The 23,539-nt window shown below is 46.0% G+C and overlaps 1 protein-coding gene across 2 annotated transcripts in view; it reads left to right on the plus strand.

Annotated features, from left to right (window-relative positions):
• Window positions 1-7,948: 7,948 nt before the first annotated feature.
• The window catches only part of LOC118906439 (two pore calcium channel protein 2-like), a 38,864-nt gene continuing 23,273 nt past the window's right edge, over window positions 7,949-23,539 (plus strand). For both annotated transcript variants that reach the window (XM_036873982.1, XM_036873984.1), the window contains exons 1-5: window positions 7,949-8,072; window positions 15,545-15,633; window positions 16,621-16,735; window positions 19,055-19,183; window positions 23,217-23,333. In XM_036873982.1, coding sequence (XP_036729877.1) covers window positions 7,998-8,072; window positions 15,545-15,633; window positions 16,621-16,735; window positions 19,055-19,183; window positions 23,217-23,333 — 525 coding nt within the window. In that variant the 5' untranslated portion in view covers window positions 7,949-7,997. The remainder of the gene's footprint in view (window positions 8,073-15,544; window positions 15,634-16,620; window positions 16,736-19,054; window positions 19,184-23,216; window positions 23,334-23,539) is intronic.

Here is a 23,539-nt window from a genome sequence, read left to right on the forward strand (position 1 = left end):
CCCGTGTCCCCTGCATTGGCAGGCAGATTCTCAACCACTGCGCCACCAGGGAAGCCCGGGCATCTATATTTTTAACAAGTGCCGCAAATGATTCTGTTGAGCAGCAGGATTTGGGAAGCACTGATGTAGCTGGATGTGGAAAACATATTATGTATCCACATGTTGTGGATTTCTTTTGCTCTTCTTTTCTGTGTTGGCCTGGCAGCTCTATTGTGTAACTGGCTCACTGTATGTTTCCTATTATTTTAACCTGTCTCCAATTCCTAGATTATTTCTCCACAAACCCTGCTGACTCAGGGTGAACCAAGGAGGTCGCGACTATATACAGATTTGCCTCCAAATAGGTGGGTGATTAGTGATGCAGGTTAGACTTTCTTCACCATATTTTAGGAACAGGAGCATGTCTGTCTTGGATACCTGGTGTGCACCAACGGAAATTCCAAGTGACAGAAAGAGGACATTTTAAGGAGATATCATAAAGTAACACTCAACATTAAGGCTCCTAAGTTTGAGCAGTCAAATCAGAAAGAGTTGTAATTTCAAATGTATACAAAAGTAAAAAGGATAATATAATGAACTCCCCTGTCCACATTACGTGGGAACTTCCACATTTATCAAGCCATGGACAGCGTTGTTCTAGCTGTAGGCCTACTCACCTCTCCTCATTAGTTTAACACAAATCTCAGACCTCTTGTTATTTTACCCATCAACATTTTTGATATTTATCTTTAAAAGATAAGGACTCAAAAACATAATCACAACACCATTATTACATCTAAAAATTTAATAATGCCTTAATATTATTAAATATCCAGTCAGTTCAAATTTCTCTGATTGTCTCATCATTTTCTTTTTCAATTTGTTGGTTGAGGAAATCAGGTGATTTGTCTTATAGAAATTTCCACAATCAGAATTTTATTAATTGCATCCCTTTGGTATCATTTAACACATTCATTGGTTCGTTGTACAGACATACCTTGTTTTATTGCACTTCACTTTATTGTGCTTTGCAGAAATTGCATTTTTTTACAAGTTGAAGGTTTGTGGCAACCCTGCATTGTCAGATGATGGTTAGCATTTTTTAGCAATATCATATTTTAAAATTAAGGTATGTACGTTTTTTTGAAGAAGTAATGCTATTGCACACTTAATAGATTACAGTATAAACATAACTTTTATATGCACTGAGAAACCAAAAAATTCATGTGACTACTTTATTGTGATGTTCACTTTATTGAGGGGTCTGGAACCAAACCTGCAATGTCTCTGAGCTATGCCTGTATTCCTCAAAACTGATAGTTTGATTTAGAGATGATCATATTCAGGTTCTAGTTTGGGGCAAGACTATGCTGTAGGCAGTGGTATGTTCTCCTGTAAGGAGGCAAAAGACATTCTCTCTCTCTCTGTTAGCAGTCATGGATAATCACTGCCCATATCCATGAACTCATCAGGGATTGCAAGTGGTCATATTTTAATTCTTCAATTCTCAGCTGGAATACTTCAATAAGAGAAACTTCCCATCATCCACTCTTAGTTACCTTGAGTATCATTTGACTAAGAAAGGTGGGACAGGCGCTTGAATCTTCCCCTCTGTTTACCAGTTTTCTAAATAACGAGTTGGTTTCCTAGCATTCTCTAGCTGTATTTTCAAAGTATCATTAGAAACTCACAGTTTTTTGTTTTTTGTTTTTTTAACACACATAGTATGTTTCCATTTATTCCCATTGTATTCCTTATTGGTGTTGAAATCATTCCATCGTTGGCCAGTGGAAACTCTGCAGGTTGCTTCCAAAGTCCTTTTGACTTTGTCTTAGTAGACCCAGATAGCCTCCTTCTTTCTGGTGTGACAAGATGTTCCAGGATCATTTGTATATTTCCTTCCCTGGTCCTGGAATCAGCCACTTCTCCAAGGAGCTCTGATTCCTTTGAGTGGAATAGGCTATCTAGAGACCACACTCTGAGTGTTGAGGTGTCCCTATTCCCTCATTCCCCCAAAGATAGTCTTTAAAAAGGGTTCTAGTATACCCTTCCTTTGGTTTTTAATATGAGCAAATGCGTTTATATATTCATAACCCCCTCTTAGATAAATGGCAGTATTTCCTACCCACTTTTCTCCACCTTACTTTTTTCACTTAGCATATCCTGGCCATCACTTCGTGTTATGTAGAGATATCCTCTTTCCTTTTAACCATTCAACAGTACTCCATGGTGTGAAGGTACCACAGTTTATTCCATCAGTCCCCTCTTAGTGGACATTTGGGTCATTTGCATTCTTTTCTGTGCAAATAATAAAAGCAGTGAATTTTCAAGAAGAAAATAAATGTATGTACAAGTATGTAATGAAGAGTTTATCTTATCCAAAGAGAGGTCTAGGCTTTGCCCTCAGCTCCTGGGAGGTGATTTCTAGGTCCCTGGAATGTCCTGCCTGATAGGAGTGTCTTTGTTTGCCTGGGGACGCTGAGCACATTGTTAGATCTGACTCCTGGAGGGATTGAAGACCAAAGGTATTAGCTAAACATCTAGGAGAGGCTAGAGATGAAAGGCCAGCTACGTGGGCAGTAGGTAACTGAGCCCCAATAAAAACTCTGGACGCCAAAGCTTCCTTGGTTGGCGGTCATCTGTGCTCGTTGCCACACATCATGGCCAGGAGGAGGTACCACTGTCCAGGACTCCACCCGATCAGATGACTGGAAGCTCTGAGTTTGGACCCCTCTTGCACTCTATGGACCTTGTCTTATGCACTTCTGCCCTTGGCTGATTTTCATCTGTATCCTTCTTTGTAATAAACTATAACCATGAGCATAACAGCTTTCAATGAGTTCTATGAGTCTTTATAGCAAATTATTGAACCTGACGGTGGTCTTGGGAACTTCCCAAATTTGTGAGCAGTGTTGGAAGTGAGGGAAGTCTTGTGGGGACTGTTTACTCAGACTTTGCAATTTGGCTAATTTCTCATAACAAAAAACTAAGGTATTTTGAGAGAACTGCTTTTTTCAAAAGCGCAGACTTCACAAAAGAAAGAAATAACTCAAACAAAATAGAACTATAAACAGCTTGTTATGTGGAATAATCCACGATCATTTTTTATTTTATCTATTGTTTTAATAATGGGCCTCAATTTTGTTTATAAAATTCTCAACTTGTAACAGATCAGCATTTTAGGCTGAAAACTTTGTTTTTGGTATCTTACATGGCTTCAAAGGATATGTAACTAGGTCAAACTGGAATTCTGGCAATAGCCCTTCTGCCTGCAGGGGTGGGGTGGGGTGGGGTGGGGACAAGTGATCATCTCCCCATGAGGGCACAGGGGAGGGGACCAGGGAGCCCTGAGAAAACTGTGTCCTCTGGGAACCGAAAGCACAGAACAGCCTCCTACATCCTCTTTTCTGTGGTTAATTACAAGGTATTGATGGAAACCATTCCACACCACTTCCAGAAATTTCCATTCAACAAATACTTATTGAAACCTTTTATTTTCCAGACACTGTATCAGATGCTTGGGAAATATCTGTGGACAAGATAAAGATGTCTACCCTTGTGGAGATTACCTTCTATACAGCATAGATAGACAATAAATAATAAACATGAGAGATTAAAAATTACGTAGTATGGTGGAAGGTGATAAGGGCAATGCAAGAAAGTAAAAGATCAGAAAGAGGGGTCAGAAGGACAGGAGTGGATAGAAGAATTAAGTGGGATGGTCAGGGTCTGTCTCCCTGAGAAGGTGGGATCTGAGCAAACACTTGAAGGGGTGGGGAGCCGGGCAGGTGGGTGCTGGGGAATGAGCCAACTGGGCTGAGGGAATGGTTGGAGCAAAGACCCTGAGGAATGTTTGAGAAAAAGTGTGGAAGCCAGTGAGGCTGGAGCAGAGCATGTGAGGGGAAGGAGAAGGAGATGGGGCAAAGACTGAGCAGGGATGGCAGTTGGGCTGCCAGAGAAATACATTTGAGAAGGTTTGCCCCCTACTGTCAACCATGACTGTTGTCTTTACCCACACGTCCTGATTTGCTGCCTTGCAATGTTCAAAACACTCCCACAAAAGCTCATGGGATTCTAGGGGATAACTGGCTGATTCTTTGGTTAGGCAGAATTAGGCAGATTTCTTTGGTGAAATATGAACTTTCTTCATGTTATCAATTGAAACTCCCCAGTAGCTATTTCTGGACAGAGCATAGTGGAGTGGAAATTCCATGGTGCCAATAGGTCTGGATTTGTGATCCCACTGCCACACTTTCAAGCTGTGTGACCTAGGACAGGTTGATTCTCCTCTCTGAGCTTCTGTTTCCTTAACTCTAAAGTGGGGATGGTAACCGATACCTGTTATGGGCCTAATCGTGTCCCCCCCAATCCCAAATTCATGTGCTGAAGTCCTAATACCCCAGCGCCTCAAAATGTGGCCCTATGTGGAGTTACGGTTTTTACAAAGGTAATTAAGTTAAAATGAGGTCATTAGGGTGGATATTTGCCAAGCATCTGATACAGTGTCTGGAAAATAAAAGGTTTTCAATAAGTATTTGTTGTATGGAAATTTCTGGAAGTGGTGTGGAAAGGTTTCCATCAATACCTTGCAAGTAACCACTGGTGTCCTTATAAGAAAGGGAAGCTTGGACACGGACATGCACAGAGAGAAACGTATGTGAAGACACACGGAGGAGAAGACATCCATCTACAAGCCAAAGGGAGAGGCCTCCGAAGAAACCAACACGCCAACACCTTGATCTTGAACTTCTAGCCTCCAGGACTGTGAGAAAACAGATTTCTGTTGTTTAAGTCCCTCAGTCTGTGGCACTTTGTTACGGCCACCCTAGCAAACCAATACAGTACCTCAAAGGGTTGTAATAGGGTGTGCTTTGTGTTAACTGGCCTCTAAAGGTTGTGCTTTCTAAATTGGATTCCTTCTCACCCTGCGGAGGTGTGTTGTCCCCACCAGCAGAGGTGCTGCCAGGAACAGGCGTTTTCAGACATAAGGACCAGAGTTGTAATGTTTTCCATTACAGAAAATATTTTTTTCATGAAACAGACAAAATTGCTGATTAAATTGCATCCCACCTCCCTGTTGTTCTTACCATGTGTGAACACATAAAAGTAATACAGAAATACAGTGAAAAATGAAACCTTATAGAAAAGTATAAAATAAGAGGAAAAAGTCCCTCTCCCTTCATGTTTCTACCCCTTGTTGTTTCAGCTGTGTGCTCGAAGGTAAACACTGATTAGTTTCCTGATGTATCCTTCCAGGAAAATATTTTATTCATTTATCAGAAAATATAGGTATCAAACTCCATGCAGGGTACTACCACCATGTACTATGTTGCAGATTTTTTCCTGTCAGCCATACAGATCTACCACATTCTGTCTCCTGAGTCCTATGATATAGCTCACATAATTCTCAGTGCAAAGGTTAGACAGTTCTAAGGATGGAAGTACCAAAAAGCAACCTCTTGCCAAGGCCCTCAGAGACCTGGATGCTTGCATCTCTCTGCTCTGACGTTCACAGAATCATCCTTACCCAAGGCTGGCTGCAAGATCGTTGCCAGTGGCCATTAGGAATCCGTGTTTTTTGGGTTTTAAAAAATTTACATTTATAGGAGAAGGGGAGGGGAGAGAGAAAAAGAAACCTTTCTTCTTAAGCCCATCGCTTCTTTTTAGTCAGGTTGAGCTACCTTAAGTCGCATACTCTCCTTGGTAACTGTTGCCAGGAAAACACCCCGTTTGGATTCGCCTAAACCAGGTATAATTATCCTCTAGTGAGAGATGGGTGGAGGCCTGGCCTGATTCTGGGTTCCTGGGTAGGAAGGATGTAGATAGAAGGTCAAGGTCAGCAGCGTCTGCAGGGTGGGATGCAATCTCATTTGCACAGAGCTGCATACATGCGTGTTAAAGTGTGTGCAGGTAGAGAGATGTGGAGAAGGATGCTCGCCTAAACTCACTGACCACGGTTATCTTTGATTAGTTGTTTCTACTCTTTACAATGCACACATTTACACTGTATCAAAGAAAAGCCATTTTAAAAGACCCCACTGTAAAACAACCATTCCATAAGTCACGACTTTGGATAGAAATAGAATCATTGTCTTTTCTCAAGAGCATGCAGAGAGCTTTAGGGTAATCCACACAATAAACAGTTATAAGAAGTAATTATTTCAGACACCCTGTAGACGTGGGTCATCGGCTACAAGCTGGTATGAATTCTGCTTTTGTATTTCACTTACCTACCACGTGCCTGCTCCGGGCTAGGAGCTGGGGATACAAAGATGAAGGTTTCCTGCCCCACCTCTGCCAGGTGCTTGTGGCCTAGTGGGGCAGGACAACATATATAAATAGAGGAACTGAGGTACCATGTGGTTGTTTTCATGAAGAGCATGGGAACACAGAGAGGAAGTGATCTACTGGCTGGGAGAAGTTGCGGAAGGGCCTCCCAGAGGGTGTGATGTTGGAATTGAGAGGGAACAACCAGAGGAGGTGGATGGTGGCAAATGCAATGCCTGGCATGCCTACTAAGGAACTGGGGCCACCTGACCTTCTCATTGTAGGCCAGCCTCACTGCAAGAACTTGAATCTGGCATTGAAAGGCCAGTGTCCTGTATTCATTTTCTCTTGCCGTGTAACCAAGTGCCACAAACTTAGGGGCTTAAATGAACATCCATTTAGCTCCCAGTCTGTGGTCAAAAGTCCAGCAAGGCATGGCTGGATTCTATGCTCTGAGTCTCAAACTACTGAAATAAAGGCACTGTGTTCTCTTCTGGAGGCTCTGGGAAGAATTCCCTTCCAGGCTCATTCAAATTGATGGCAGATTCAGTTTCTTGTAGTTCCCCTCGTCTTCAAGGCAGTAGCATTCTGAGTCCTTCCCGGAGTTTCATCTCTCACCAACCCTTCTGCCTTCCTCTTCTGCTTTTAAGGGCTCATGTGATTTCACTGGGTCAATTTAGATCATCCAGGATAATCACTCTTTTAAGGTCAACTGATTAGTAACCCGAATTACAACTGTAAAGTCTCTGTAGAGGAATAAAGTAGCAGATTCACAATCGCGGGGATTAGGATGTGGAATTTGGGCGGGGGGCAGGGGAGATAATTCTGTCTGCCACGGTACTGGACCTGGACCTTGGCATCCAATAGTACAAAGCACAGGGTTCTAATGAACCCAGAGGGACACCATGCCTCCTGTTCGGTGACCAGGGCCAGTCCCCTACCTGCCTGGCCTCTTCGTCCTCTGGGAGGTGTCAGTGAAGTTCGTTGGTACAGGAGCTGAGGACCACCTGCCCTACAGGCCAAAGCCCATCTAAGATTTGGCTTGCAAGTATTTATTATCATTATTTTAAATTCATGACTAACATTAATAAAAATCAGGAACATCCTCATGAAAATCTAGATTTCTGCTTTCTTTCAAAAATTCAGCAGCTCTGTAACCCCAAGTTCCTGTCCAGGCTGGGACTGGGGGAAGGGAGGAGGGGTCGCAACCCCCTCCCCGGAGGCATCTGCCCCGGGGAGTCTTCTCTCTGGGTCCACACCCAGCTCTCCAGGGGGTTCTACTAGGACGGGGAGGAAACCATCATTTACTGGGCACCTGCCAGTGGCAGCCACTAAATATATTAACTCCTTTAATTCTCGAGACAACCCTGGGAGGAAGGTCTTGTTCCTATTTTATTGATACAGAAACCCGGGTTCAGTGACACGCCCGGGGCACACGGCTGGGACCCTTTGCCCGCTTGGCCTCTAATCCCCTGCGCCTCGGGCCCCCCGGATCCGCGTCCCGCCCCCGCCCCCGGCTGGACCACGTCCCCGCCCCCGGCTCCAGCAAGAGCCCGGAGGCCGGACGGGAAGGGGCCAGAGCCAGGGACCCGCCGCGCCCGCCCCCAGTCCTCCGCCCGCGGGGCCCCGCCGCGGTCACGTGAAGGGCCGAGCGGAGAGCGCCGAGCCCGGGCCTGCTGCCGCCCGAGGGCAGAGTCCGCTGCCCGCGGCCCCGACGCTCCCCCATCCCCGCCCCGCGCGCCGCCGCCGCGATGCCCGGGGCCCACCGAGCCGCTGGGCTGCATCGCCCACGCCCGTCGTCCCCCGAGGAGCCGCCCGCCCTGGAGGTAAGGGCGCCCCGAGGGCTGGTGGCCGCGCGCCGACGGCAGAGTCTCCCGGCTCCGCGCCCGCCGTCCCCGGGACTCCCGGGTGGAGAGCGACCCCGGGCCCAGCCAGCGCCGTCTGGGGGGAACGAGGGCCCCGGGGCGGGGATGCGGGTGCGGAGCCCCTCCGCCCCCGGGCTTCCTCAGTCCTCTGGGTCCTCCGCGTCCTCTGGGCGCTCCGGGTGCGGGAAGCGCACCGCCGCTGGAGCGCAGAGGCGCCCTGCCTCAGGCCGCAACCCCGCACGTTAGGGTCTTTACGGGAGCTGTCAAGCCTGCACCCAGAGGCCCGCCCGGAGCCGCCTCCCCGGGACGGGGGCCAAGCTGGAATCGGGGCCCGGGCTGCGTGTTGGGGGTCCTGTCCCCGTGTGGCGCGCCCCCGGGTCTGGGTGGCCCGTGCCCGCCGCACGGCGCTCCATGGCGGCGGGAAAACAAGCGAGGGTCCCGCTGCAGGGAAACGCCCGGGAAGAAGGCTGCAGGATGTGGCGCTGGGAGTGCTGATGCAGCCCTGGCTCTTCCGATCCCTGCGGGCCAAGCAGACGCGCTGCACAAGTCGCCCAGCTCTGCTTTCCCTCCGACAGCCTGAGCTTTGGAAGACTTGGGGCTTTCAAGAGTCCTTCTTGGGTTGTTCCCTTTCGCTGGATAAGAACTCAGAGAGTGGAGAGGGGGGCAAGGCTCCAATGGAAAGAGCCTCGGCTCTGATTCAGGAAATTTTAGCTGTGAATTGCAAGACGCTGAAAGCCTCTGGTTTCCCCCTCTGTAAAGTGGCAGTGATAAATCACTCCCATCTCGGAGGAGTCTCGAAGACCCTGTCCCTCAGGCCCAGGACACGGTGCCTGGCACACGTAGGCTTTTCATGTGTGCTGCATTTCCTTTGGTTGTGCCAGTGTGTGGGAGCTGGAGGGTGTTGTAGCTCTGTCTTCCTCTCCTTGAGTGGCCCCTTCAGCTCTGGGCTGCTGTGCCAGTATGGCTCCTGCGGCCTGCTCAAGACGGTCCACAGGGCAGGCTTATGTGTGGGGTGAAAAAGCCCTGCCCCGGTCATTGCTCCCTGGCCTGCGGGCCTCCCGAAGGGGCTTGGCCACTTCCAACAGGTGGATTCTACCATGTCCCTGTCCCTTAAGGGAACAAGCAGGGCAGAGCAGTTCAAGGAGAGGAGGGAAAGGATTCTCGGTCCCCAGCTCTGACCCAATCCAGGTCTTGCTCCCCTCATTCTGCAAAAATGATGGAACTGACGGTGATCACCCACCTTCTATGGCAAGAAAATCTTTTTAGCTTGAGACTGTCCATGTCTCTCTCTGTATGTACTTAATGCTTCTTTGTCAAAATAAGAGAAGAATGTAAAAAACTAATAATTTGAGACCTCAAGAAATGCGAGGTCTGAAAACAGCCCAGGGTCCTGGCTGAGTCCTGTGTGAAGCGTTGGCTTAATGCATGCCTGCAAGGGCCAGCTATTTATGTCTCAGTATCTTTCAAAGACCTCCCCCAGGGGAGCAGGCATAACAGGTGAGGAACCTGGTACCAACAGGTAGTTCTCAGCAGAACAGTGACAATTGAGTCATTAAACTGAAGCTCTGACCTTGGACACTGGGTAGCCAGTATGACCTGGTTAACCTTTTTAAAAGTTAGTTTGGGGTCACTTCATAAGAAACTGCCTAGTCACCTGAAATGCATTTCCACCCTCTCCTTTCAAGGAGTTTTTTAGAACCCTTTTCTGCCTGGAGTTTCTTTTGGCTGCTACTAAGATGGCCACCCATTCTGGTACTTTGACCAACACTTTCAGCTTTGAAAAAGAAATAATCCAATGCTAGTGATTCTCAGCCTTACTGTTGGTCAGAATTACCTGCTTTTAGAAATGTGGCTACCCTGAGATTCTGATTTAATTGCTGTTGCCTGGTCTGGACCAGGCAACAGCAATTTTAAAGCTACCAAGGATTGAAAGTGCAGCCAAGGCTGAGAGCCAGTGTCCTGTGCTGTTTCTTTGTGACTGTATGTGATCACCTCTTGATACTTCCTGTGCTTCTTTTTGAACATTCTTATTCTCAAACCTGTTCATCCAACTCTTAGATCACTTGATACTTCCTGTGCTTCTTTTTGAATGTTCCTGTGCTTCTTTTTGAATGTTCTTATTCTTAAACCTGTTCATCCAACTCTTAGATCACCGTGTTTTGGGGCTCTTGGGACTGTGTGATGCACATGGCCAAGATGTGTGAGTGCAGCTGTTCCAGACCATCTAGCCCCAGATGACCATAGAGACCAGCTAAGTTGGCCCGGACCAGAACGACTTCCCGGCCGACCCACAGAATTGGGGAAAATAATAAGCGTTTGCTCAGGAGACTGAATATCAGGGTGCGTTACAAAAACTTACTGCAATACAACCCAACGTGGCCAGATGTTATGATCTTTTGAAGAGAAACCAGAAGTTCACATTTTTGTGTCTGCTCCAGTTTTTAAGAAAATTGACTCAGTAGCCAGCATCCAGAAAGCGCTCTCTGGGCCAAAGAAAACACATGTTCAGGCTGCCCTTGGCCGGGAGGTTGTCGCTTTCTGCACAGAGGGACATGAGGTGTTTATACCCACACCGAGCGGCGCCCTATTTTCTCACCCTTCCTGCCTCGGCTGCCATGCCCAGCTTACCCTCAGCAGCCATTTCTTTGTATGGAATGCTCACCGTATACTTCACAAGCTTCCCTTGGCCGTCTTCCCATATGGAAATGGAAGCTGCTGGTATGGGCAGCCCTTGTGGAGAGAGTGAAATTTGAGATGGGTCCCCGTGAAGGGAAATGGAAAGGATGTTCCTGGTTTTAGGCGAGCAAGGGATCAGGCGTGGGAGTGGGACAGTCAGTCCACGAATTTGGGCCAGAGAAGGGGGTTCCTGCAGGGAAAGTGAGGGATCCAAGACAGAGGGGAGATTGTGAGGCCCCTAAGTGCTAAGCCAGGGGGTTGACATCTGATTCCGTGGGCACTCCAGGCAAAGAGAAGTCGCCTGAAGCTTTTGAATGGGGGTGCATGGGAAAGAATGACCTACTGTATTCTGGACATCAGAGTGCCCATAACCTATGGGAGGAAAGAAGGGAGGCAGAGACAGACAGACAGACAGAAGGTATAGTGCTTGTAATGACACAGGGAAAAACTGAGACAGGGAAGAATTTTTTTACTTGAAATTTATGGTAATTTCTCTTTACCTTAAGTTATGTTAATTTTCTTCTATATCTAAGCAAGTCATATTGGCTTTTTTCAAAGCACTTCTATCAACAACTTCAGTTTTGTCAAGGTTCCTGTTGCCTGATTTAAAGGTATCTGGAGCTTACAGCTGTTTATTCCCACACTTCCTTGCTGTCCGCCAGAGCTTCTGGAATCCATTTTTCCCTCCCTCTTGTACGATCTCCTCCCTCTCACCCGGAGGGATTTAAGTTATTCACCTTCTTCAGACTGAAGGCATGCAAAGTGGGGAGCGTGGAAGGAGAAAACACAAACATCTTAAATACGTTTTTAAGTCTTGGGGAGCGGAAAGGAAATGTCACGGCTCTGAGAAAAGGAGAAAAAGAAAATCAGGAGAAGTCAGTTATTGTCAGGGTGCCAAGAAAATACAAAACCTATGAGAAGCAGTAGTAAAATGGCCATATTTAGACCAGTGATGTTTCAGTCTTGACTGCACGTTGGAATCACCGGGAACTTTAAAAATTCAATCCTGCGTCCCACCTCCCAGAGATTCTGATGCAACTGGTCTGGGCAACAGGATCTTTACAAGCAAAACCTCTGAAGGTGATTGTATTGTGCCTCGGAGGTGAGATCTACTGTCCAGGGGGTCAGCAGGGCCTCCCCTAGGGTGGGGCTGCTGTTTTGATGTACAAAGCCACTTATCAGCTGCATCTGGGGAAACGCCTGATAACTGGTCTTTGCCATTTTCATGGTAGACATGGGCAGTGGTTCTAATGTAAACTTGAAAAGTATGTGCAGTTTTGGAACGGCATGTCTAACATAAGCCACATTCTTGGGGTGGATGAAAAAAAATTCATTTTATGGGAAGATACAAATGGCCTTAATACAAGTGAGAATGCTCATTTACCATAAGTTTGCCTGTTGAGAGTACTTCTTCCCAAGCAAAAATGGGTAGGAGACTTAGAAGTTGTACACAAACGGGATGGAGGGAGGGAAGACAAGAAGAACCAGAAGACAGAGCAGATGAGATCTTAAAAGGAGACAGACTGTCAGAAACGTAATAGCTGTTAAGAATGGGAACACTTTGAAACGTTACTGTAAAGGTAAATTAGCTATTATGAAAGTGTCAGCGTATTTAAACGTGACAGGCATAAGTTCAGCTGGCAAGGGGGCAATTGGATGGGGTGCTGTGGTGCTTGTAGATTCAATGCCGGGAGTCTGGGTGGGGTCTGAGGGAGGTAACCCCCAGGGCGCGGCTGGCTGAGGAATTGCTTGTGAGCATGTTTTTCCTGTTCGTGTTTGTGGACAAACTGTTTTGCTGGGTCTGTTATACCCATCTTTTGGGGTAGATATTAGTACCATCATATTTTTTTGCTTGTTTTTTGCTTTTTTTGTTTTTTGGCCACACCGTGCGGCTTATGGGATCTTAGTTCCCCGACCAGTGATCGAACCCCTGTGCCCTTGGCAGTGAAAGCAGGAGTCCTAACCACTGGACCGCCAGGGAATTCCCTCGTCATCTTTTAAAATTGGGAACAGTAGTGCCTTTGAGACATTTTGCTTTAAATATTCTTTTTAAAAAACCTTGATATCAGAATTCTTTGCTGTCCCATTATGATCTTTTTGAGGCTTAATGAAAATTTCTTAAAATTAACATGTGTTCATTTAAAAAAAAAAAATCAACTCTTGCTGATGCTAGGCATTTTATACCTAAAATAGATTTCTGAGCATATCCTGGGGAACTCTGGTGTTCCTCAATGTTCAAGATGTTCCAGGGAAAAATAATTGATATTAGATTTTCTACTATATTTCTAAAATATTTTTTAAGTATGTAAAAGTAAATGTGTGATAAGTGTTTAACACATTTACATGATGCTTCTTCGGTTTTAATAAACTGCCCTTAAGAATTGCCATACCAGCCCTGAGAATGCACATGAATCAGTAGGTGATGGGTTCTTAACAGCAGTTAATTCACCTGTGGGATTATTGTTCCACATCAGTTTTGAATCCAAACCGTTATCTTTTCTGGAGGGCAATTTTTAAAGCTTTATTAAGCTATTATTGATATGCACTAAGCCACACATTTAAAGTCTATAGTTTGATGAGCCTTGGTATATGAATACACTTGTGATATTAACACAACATTCAAGGTGATGAATGTATCCATCACCCCCAAAAGTTTCTTCATGCCTCATCTCTCTATCCCCTTCCTCCTCCTCCCAAGTGCCCCGTCCCCAGGTAACTGATCTGGTTTCTGGAACTATAGATTGGTTTGCATTTTCTAGAATTTTATATAGATAGACTCATATAGTAGGTACTCTTTTTGAGGGGGGAGGGGTTGGCCTCTTTCACTCAGCACAATTATTTTGAGATTCATTCATTTTGTTACGTTTATCAGTGATTCATTCCTTTTAATTCCTGAGTAGTATTCCCTGGTACAGATATATCACATTTTGTTTATCCATTCACTTGGTTGTAGAGCATTATGGTTGTTTCCAGTGTTTGGCTATTAAGCTGCTGTGAACATTTATATACCAGTGCAACTTTGGAATGGCATGTCTAACATAAGCCACATTCTTGGGCTGGATGTACAAGTCTTTGTGTGGACGTATGCTTTCTTTCTCTTTGGTAACTACTTAGGAGTGGAATGGCCAAGAAAGCACCAAACTGTTTTCCACAGTAAATGCACTGTTTTCCATCCCTACCAACAAGAGTTTTAGTTGCTCCACATCCTTGTCAACACTTGGTGTGGTCAGTCTTTATTTTTAGCCATTCCAGTGAACATGTAGTAGTATCTCATTGTGGCTTAAATTTGCTTTTTCCTAATGACTAAAGATGTTGAGCATCTTTTCATGTGCTTATTTACTATCCTTATATCTTCTTTGGTGAAATGTCTATTAAAAGACATAATAACTAATGTTTGTGTTTTTAATGCAATAGAACTTATTTTTTAAAGTGTTGCAATATGAAATAAATTTAGGAAACACAGTTCTACTATGTGTACAAATATCTACTATGGGTGTTTGATATGAAAATTAAATATAAAATTTGGAATCTTTTGACCTCTCCGAATACTTCATGCATTTTCAAAATTAACTTTCTTGACCAGTAAGAGATTTCCATACCAGTCCAGGCAGGAAGATGTCCTCTGTCTTGAGGAGGTAACTCCGGTAATCAGTTGGAATCAGGTTGTGTTTCCTTCTGAAGTACATAAGGAGGTCTAAATAGCCAGTCTGTTTGTATGTATTCTTTATCTAATTTATACAGAATCAGAAGTGTGAGCCATCACCAATGGGGCTCAGCTGTACAGGTCATGGACAAATTAAACTAAATCTCAAGATGCCCCTTTGGTTGATTGGATGTTATCAACCATTTAAAATCATATTAATGTTGGTGAGAAGCAGGAAAACATGTATATTCATGTACTATTTTGAGGCATATAAAATGCGTAACTTTGGGGTAGACAATTTGGTCGTACCTATCAAAATAGAAAATGACATACCTTCCATCCACAAGTTATACTCTATCCTACAGAGACACTCCTATGGTACAAAAGTATGTGTGTGTAATAAATATATATTAAAATATTCAATATAATTGTGTTCAAAATATATTGCAAAAGGGAAACTACCTAAAGGAAGAGGCATTTGTTAAAAAGAATGGGTTAGATCTATAAGTATTGTCATGAAAAAAAAGTCCAGAATATATTGAGTGAAAAAATAAGCTTTGTGTTGTATGAAAACAATTTTATTCTTTTAAAATTATGTGTATGTATAGAATGAGGTCATACCTTGAGAAGGAGTTAAGTTCAAAAATTGTCAAGAAAGGCAATAATTGACTTGTCAAAATTAAATTTGAAAATCCCTCTAACCAACTATCAAGTAGCCTAAATATAATTTTATGTTTATATGTATGTGTGTGTGTATGTATATATTTGTGTACATAACCCTATATATGTATGTATAAATACACCATTTAAGTACATCTGTATATACTGTTCAGTGCTTTCTTGTTTTCGTTTCCTCCTCTGAGAACCTACATTTAAATTCAGGAAAGTTAAGCATGCCTGTGCCTCAGCCCCACTGCAGGATTCTCATTGCTCAGGAAAACATCTGGAGGTGAACATACAGTACCATTAATGCTGGTTCTGTCTGGCGAGAGTGGGGCCCAGGGGAGAGGTGAAGAGGAGTTTCCTTTTATACTCAATAAGTACTTATAAACGAAAAAGTAAAGTATCCTTTCCGACTCTGACTGTTGTTCTCCCCTTACTTTCTCCCAATGAGGATCAGGACCTTCTCCTGGCAGCTGCCTATGTTTCTGACGCTCAGTACAACAGAAACGTTCCATTTGAAACATCCCCTCAGGCTGTCAGGTAATTAAAGTGTTAAACTATCACCTAGAATCACCTTTCCTTTAGCGCTTCATATTCTTGAAGTTGAACCCAAACTGAAGGCATTGTTTCCACAAATATTTTGAGAAGTATATAGGGTATGGCACACAGAGTTGGGTAAATCCTATCCTTTTTTTTTTTGTTCTAATAGCATGGTACCTCACAGGTAGGGACGCATTCAACAGATATACTAAGAACAGATAAATGAGTAAATAACACCCAGGACAGGAGATAAAGCATCCAAATTAAAAACACGTCATCATCTTTTCCTCCTAGATATAGTTGTCCTCTTAGAGGCGCCTAAATGAAAAGAAAACTTGTCCTTTTCCTTTCTGTTGCCTTTTGACGCGACTTACATGTTTGTTCTTTTCATGGGAATTCAGCTTTTTCTCCCTAACCCCCTAGGGGTTGAACTAAAACCAAAGATATGGCTCAGGATAAGAAAAAAAAAAATTCTTATCATCAGGACTGAGTGTCAGTGCCTGAAAGGCAGCAGTGAATACCTCATGCCTGGATGCTGTGGGACTGTCCCCCTGATGGGAAGAGACCCGTGTGACCGCGAGATCTCTCTGAGTCCACCATGCCCTGATGGGCTGATGCACATTAGAAATCGGTTAGGCTCCTGTGCCACGTAGTAACAGGTCACTCTAATGAGGGTTTGTTCTGCATCAGTCCTCTAAAAGTACATCCTAGGGTCACCACCACCCCACGGGGAGGGTGCTAATCCTAGCTTGAGACTGTTAAGAGAATGTGCTTTGAGATATGATAATATCCCTGATTTTTTCTGTTAGTGTTTTATAGTGTGCGCTCAATGAAATGCTACCCCTCACTCTCTAGAATTGAAAGGAAAGGTGGCCAGAGAGGGGACTTTGTATTTTACCTTCCACTACTCTTCTTCTGATGGGATTTGGGGGTGCTGTTTAACTCCTGCTCATTGTTTATAACCTTCTTTATTCTTCTCTGCTCCAGACTTTACCATTTCTATAACCACTGGACAATGCGGGCAGCCACTTACTTCTTCATTTGGGTGGACCTCGCTCTTGCCCTCTTTGAGGAACCGGCCTTGTTCCCGCTCCCTTTCTTGGTAAGCATTCAGCACAGAATGGCTAACCAGACTTTGTCAGAGATGAGTTGGGTCCCATGCCTCTTCCTTTTTTTTCCCCTCAGATTTCAATAAGTATGGATTTGGTTTTATTTTTCTTGCTGGGGGGGTTGGAAGAATTCTGCCTACTCGCTGAGCTGATGCTTTCATCAGTAGGCACTGGAAAGGGAGTGGCAGTTTTTGGTCTTCTCTGCCTACAGGGACAAACTGAACAGACAAGTGATGTTTTAAAAGCATATTTATTTAATGCCGAGTAGACAATGTCATAATATAGTGTAATATATGACTTGTACTTGCCACATTTCCAGCTTTTTTCATAGTCATAAATCATTATTGATAGGTGCTTTTAAGTAATACATCAAATTACCCAGCTACTCCAGATGAGTCTAAGTAATAAATTGATGACCTGCTCACATTAATTCTTGACTCGACACGGCTCTTGCCTCTCAGAGTAGGCAAGAGACTGTATAACTTGCAGAGCCTAAAATATTACTGTCTGGTCCTTTGACAGAGAGAGTTCCTTGACCCCTTGCCTTAAAGAACAGCCTTTTATTATCTCCCATGATTCTGCAGGTGGCTGGGCTGAGCCAGGTAGATTTTCATGTTGGCTAGGGTGCTAGATCTGTGGCTGGCAGCTGGGAGCTCACCTGGCTGGAGCTGTGGACCAGAGTGCCCCTGCTCCCCTCCACACGGCCACTCCACATGCTCTGGGCTTCTCCCAGTGGGTGGGTGGGGTCCAAGAAGGAGCATCCCAGGGAGCAAGCACCATCCGCCTCCTCACACACCACACTTGCTGATGTCCCAAAGCCAAAGCCCATCACATGCCCGAGCCCTGAGTCAACAGGGGAGGACACTGCACAAGGGGGTGAAAACCAGAAGTGTGGTTCTTTGGGGGCTCAAAGTTGGCGGTCTTCCACACATCCGTTTGATGAGGATGTCCCGATTAATGAAGCCTCTGGGTAGAAAACTTTTAGCCCAGTGACTTTCGAAACAAACACCAAGTTGATGAAGCAGCGCTGTGCATTCACAAACCTGGACAGGGTCGGTTCCCCTACCGCCCCCCCTGCCCTCCCCACGGCACTGGCCAAGGCGAGAGGTCCACAGGGTCTCTTCTCAGTCCATGGCCTCCCTCTGAGTCCTCACCTTTCTGTTTGTTATCGGTCACATGCAGCGTGGGCTTGGCTGCCTGAGTTCCAGAGTGTCCCTTCAGCCAGTGTTTGTACTTCAAGCCTCTAAAATCCAATGCATTATGCGGGGGAGCTTTGGCCAGATTCAGCATTACCAAGAAAATCTTATCTTGAGCAAGGGTGTCCTGGGATTGCCCCAGGCCCTTTTGCAAGCCTGGCCTTGACAGTGAGTCTTTATAGCCCCTGAAAGGTGAACAGGCTGAGAGCTAGAAAGTTTGAAGGGGCTGCAGCCCATATCGGAGCCCAGGCCTCATGAGGGCCGGGGTGGGGATGGGGGAATTGTGCCACCTGCTGCTTTCAGGGCCCAGACCCAGCCCCTTCCTCCTGTCCCTTAGGAAGTTCATTCCCTCCACCCTCACCCCAGACCTTTCCATCTTCCTAGCCTGAGCCAAACTGTCCCTTTCCCCATCTTGTCCTACTTTGCCATCCTCCTCTCCCCATGAATGGAGGAAAGTGCCCTTGTTCAGGAGGATTTACTGTCTCCTGGCAATGGCAGGCAAAGCATGGGCCACACACACAGCCTGCAAATCTAGCTGCCTGCGGGGAGTTTGGAATTGATGTCCTGGAGCCCACGGAGGAGATGGTCAGGACTTTGCAGTGGGCCCAGGGGTCTCCGTTCTTTCCTCTAACCAACCAAATACAGGCAGTGGCACAGCAGTGGCGGCGATGTCTAAGTAACGACCTGGCATTTCGAAACACATCTTCGGAGCGTTATTATTAGAGAAACTGAACTTCTAGGTGTCTATTCTGAGTATGAATGTGGGGAATTTGAGAGCATAGTGGTTGCCCCTGCTTCTGCCATCCCTGACCCCCCCCCCCCATTTTCTGAGGAAATGCCTTCCGGGGGTCCTCTGCCTGCTGATTCAGCCCCCGCCCCAAGGAAGCCCTGCCAGCTGGGTCATGGGATTTGTGGTTCAGGGGCAGGTTTCCCCTTAAGAAAAAGAAACCATTCCAACCAGCAAGGAATTTTGCTGCAACTTTCAGTAAAATTAAGGGACATTGCTAATGCTCACAGGGTGGTGTCAGGGGGGGTCGGAGGTCAGGGTGGTAAGAGAGAATTAAGCCATGCCTCTGAGCGGCAGGGCGCTGGTTCCCTCTCTCTCGTCTGTCACAGGCTACCTCGATAGCAGAAGTACTCTGTCTGACTGCATTCTTTGGGAGACTTGTACACTTTGCGAAAGTCACTCCTCAGATGGTTTTCTGGAAGGATACGAAAAACATCTGCATCATGGTAACCATAGTGGTGAGTGTTCATGACGGTGCCTTTGAGAGTTTGTGGTCAAAGGTAGAAACTATGAAGAGAAAACTATGAAGAGAAACTCAGTAGGTTTGGGTTGGTTCAAGAAATAATGACAGGGCTTCCCTGGAGGCGCAGTGGTTAAGAATCCGCCTGCCAATGCAGGGGACACGGGTTCGAGCCCTTGCCCGGGAAGATCCCACACGCCACGGAGCAACTAAACCCGTGCGCCACAACTACTGAAGCCCGGGCGCCTAGAGCCTGTGCTCTGCAACAAGAGAAGCCACCGCAGTGAGAAGCCCATGCACCACAATTAAGAGTAGCCCCCGCTCACCGCAACTAGAGAAAGCCCACACACAGCAGCAAAGGCCCAATGCAGCCAAAAATAAATAAATAAATTAAAAAAGAAAAAGAAATAATGACAATGTTTGTACAGCAAACACCATCAGCACAACTGCCAGCAGATCACAATGACTGAAGCACAAATTGGGCAAAATATGACAGTGTGACTATTTAACATATCAAGAGCACTTCCAAATTAAAGAAAAAAGAGACAGAAGCTGCAATAAAAAATGTGCTCAAAATCGGTGAAGGCATCTCATAAAAGAAGAAATAAATAATAGCAGATATGAAAAAATGTTTAACTTTAAGAACTACATATGAAAGCAGCAATAAAATACCGTGTGTTTGCCTATAAAACAATGTTAGCAAGATTGAAAACAGAACCCGTCACACTCTACTTGAGGGAGGAATAAGCTGTCTTTCTGGAAGGCTGGTTGGCAGTTCTTTTCGTAAAGCCTTAGGTATGCATGTGCTTGCTCCCAGATTTCCAATCCTGGGACTTGATCTTTAGGAAAAAAGGCTGTGTTCAAAGATTTAGCCACAAGATTGGTCATGGCTGAGTTGTTCATAGTATTGAAAAATTGGAAACAACTGGATTTCCTGACAATAGGAAATAAATAAAACATGGTACACCCACATCTGTTAAAATGGCCTTAAATGCACTTTCATGTCTATTCTCAAGGAGAGATGCTTATGGTCCATTAAGCCAAAAGAGCAGGTTACAATACAGTTGGAGCATATCGTTGTTAAAAGAAAAGAGGAAGGAGTGTTAGAGATCCATAGAAAAATCTGGAAGGACATATGCTAAGAGGTTATGCCAAGTGAGGCAGGGTAATGTGCTCTGAAATGCTGTGATGAGAGAGGGGCCCGGGCAGTGATGAGCTGAGGGTACTTTATAATTAGCATCTCAGCACAGCAGGCAGCCTGCCCGAACCACAGTTCTTCCCAGTTAACCCCCCTCAGAGTCCTCGTCTCTGCTCTTTCTACTTGATGTTCTTTCCCTGGAGGGCCATCCATTCTCAGAGCTTCCACGAACAGTTGGTGGGTAGGGGCCCCCCAGGCTGTAGCTGATACTGGTTTCCCCTCTGAGTTTCTTCACTCTGTGGCCACCTACTTGTTTCCCCATCAGTGTTTCAACTCAAACTCAAAGGGACCAAACCCACCCTTTTCATCCCACAACTCCCATAGCTGTTTTTCATTGGTCTGTGGTGCTTTATCTCCCATCACTCACTCCAAGTCCTCCTTGTCAGGATTCCCTCCGTTCTCTCTCCTCCTCATCCTCCCCAAAACGCCTCAGGATGCCTCTTGCACCGTTTCCCCCTCTCCCCACTGGGACCACTGCCGTGGTCTGATGTGGCCACGCGTTATCTCTCTGCTGCACGCCATTCTGTTCCCACGGTGTGGTCCAGAGCCCCGTCTCCCCTTTCAGGAACTGCCATACTCACCTCAACCTCAGATCCTTGATACATGCATTTGAGATGCCACTGCTGGGTTAATTCTCCGAAGCACACCTCAGATCACGACCCTCCCTTGCTCAAAACAACTCTGTGAGCCCCACAGACTGTTGAGCCCTCCAACCCAACCATCCTGCAAATGTGCCTCACGCGGTCCCCCCACTCCAGCCGCCCGAGCTGCCTGCTGCCCCGCATGCTCTTCCTCCGTGTGCAGTGCCTCTTGGGCCTAGAATGTCCACTGTCTTTTCTCGCCCTTTCTCTATTTTTTTCGACTTCCCTTCACACGTCTGCTGAACGCTCAGAATACACAGAGTATCTGTCTGGTCTTATTTTTTAGAAATATCTTCACTTTCTATTATTAAAAAAACGAGTGCAAGAACACTCAGTCTGGGATGAGACCTGTGACCACAGCTTGGGTTCAGTCCAGAAAACAGTGTTACCTGACACAGGAAGGTGGAGAATGAGATGGGTGGGAAAACTGTAAAAAAATAAATAAAAAGTGCGGGGAGAGGTTATTTTTGGAAGAAAGAGAAATCCAAACAATAGAGTATATAAAATAGAAAAAGGCACCCCTGCTCTTCTTCCGGGAGAGCAGGCACCTCTTTTGTGGCCCTTTTTGCTACATGGCCCCCTCCTAGGACAGGGTCGGAGGTCCCTCCTCATCTCCTAAGACGCCCAGCGTGCAGCCTAGAATATGATGGGCTCACAGGCGCTTTTCAAGCCCAAATCCTAAGTCCAGTCAGCGTGCTCCCTGCTTCAGATCGTTCAGCGGCTTCCCATAACCCATCAGAAAAAAGCCAAGGTCCTCGTCGTGGCTGAAGCTCTGTGTCCCTCCCCACGCCCATGTCTCCCTCCTCGCAGTGCTGTTTGGTTGCCCCTCCCTGCGTGCCCTCAGCCCCTCGCCTCACCTAGGTTTTCCCCGGAGCAGGTCCCGCCACCTGCCAAAGAGCATACTTGACGTCAGTGCTGCTATTTCCTGCCGGAGGATGCACCCCTGAGGGCAGGCACTCTCTAGCTAGCTCTCTGCTCTCTCTCTGGAGCTAGAACAACACCCCGCACGTAAGAGGCGCTCCGTAAAGGTGTATGGAGTGAACTGGATGAGGAGACACGGTTGCCCCGTCCAGATCTGTCCTGCATCTGTTACCAGGGGTTGTCTCACTCCTTTGCCCCCATCACCCTTATTTGAAAGACTTTCTGGATTCCCCAGGCCCTGGGAATAAGACTTAGCTTTTTTAGCCTGGCCCTCAAAGCCACCTGCCCTCGGTCTGGGGTCTGGTCACTTCCTGCTCTCCTCTGCCCCCACCCCCAGGACCCTCTGCTTCCCGAGAGTCCCTTTACTGTGTCTGCCTGCCATGGCTCTTGACTTCTCTGGGTTTTATCCTTTTAAAGTTTTGTCTTTGCTTTAAGATTACGTCAGGGACTGCCTTCTCCGGGAAGCCTCCTCGGATACCATAAGCCTTGGTGATCTGTCCATCCGTGCTGCCCGGGACAGTCACCCTGGTTCCCTCCAGTGGGCACCCAGTGCAGCAACCAGCAGCAGCGTCTTTCTGTGTCTCTGTCCTTCTCTCCCCCGCGTTGGCTCTCTCTCCATCCTCTATGCCTTGCCGCCAGAGGGACTGAGCTAACACTTTTGATGACGGTAGATTATTCTTTTTTAACTTGTATTTTTCTAAACTGCGCTGGGTCCTTCTTCTTTTGCCTGTCCTCAGGATCACAAACTGACATTAATAAGCAATGATAAAAATTTTCTGTAGTCTAGATATTTCTACCCCGTTGCTGGGCTAGAAAACCTATCTCATATGCAGAATCGAAGAAAAGTTAAAGTCAAGTACAATGTAGTGTGGGTGCGTGTAGCAGTGTGGGTAACCGCTGGGGCTCTGACGCCAGACTACCTGCGTTCCAGTCCCAGGTCTGCCCCCCGTATTGGCTGTGCGACCGGGGCCACGTGATCTCCCTCACTGTGCCTCAAGCATTTCCATCCAGGAATGGTGCCCACTTTAGGGGTGTGGTGAGATAAACGGAATAATCTATGGAAAGCTTATTAGAGGACATGGCACATAGTAAAGTCTCAAATGACAGCTGCTATTAATGTTCTATTATGAAACCAGATTATGCTGTTTATGAAACGTGCCTTTTTCCATGACGTATTGTGACCCTCCTTCTGGGTCAGTGAACATGCGTCCACATGGTCACTTCCTCTGTCCTCTGGCCGTACCAACACTGCTGTCCCGTGTCTCTCACAGCTGACCTTGATTGATCTGATCACCTATGGGTCCCTGGAAGCTGTTAACATCCACGGAGTTCGATGGTCAAGGGCCTTGAGGCCAGTCTTCCTAATTAATTTCCCTGAAAGTCGTCAGGTAAGGATATGATTTAGGATACAAAAGGGCGTGTTTTTTTAAACTTATTTTTTACTGAAGTATAGTTGAATTACAATGTTGTGTTAATTACTGCTGTACAGCAAAGCGACTCAGTTATACACATATATATATATATATATATACATTCTTTTTCATATTCTTTTCCATTATGGTTTATCCCAGGATATTGAATATAGTTCCCTGTG

The sequence above is a fragment of the Balaenoptera musculus genome, chromosome 13 (assembly GCF_009873245.2).
Source record: "Balaenoptera musculus isolate JJ_BM4_2016_0621 chromosome 13, mBalMus1.pri.v3, whole genome shotgun sequence".
NCBI lineage: Eukaryota > Metazoa > Chordata > Mammalia > Artiodactyla > Balaenopteridae > Balaenoptera > Balaenoptera musculus.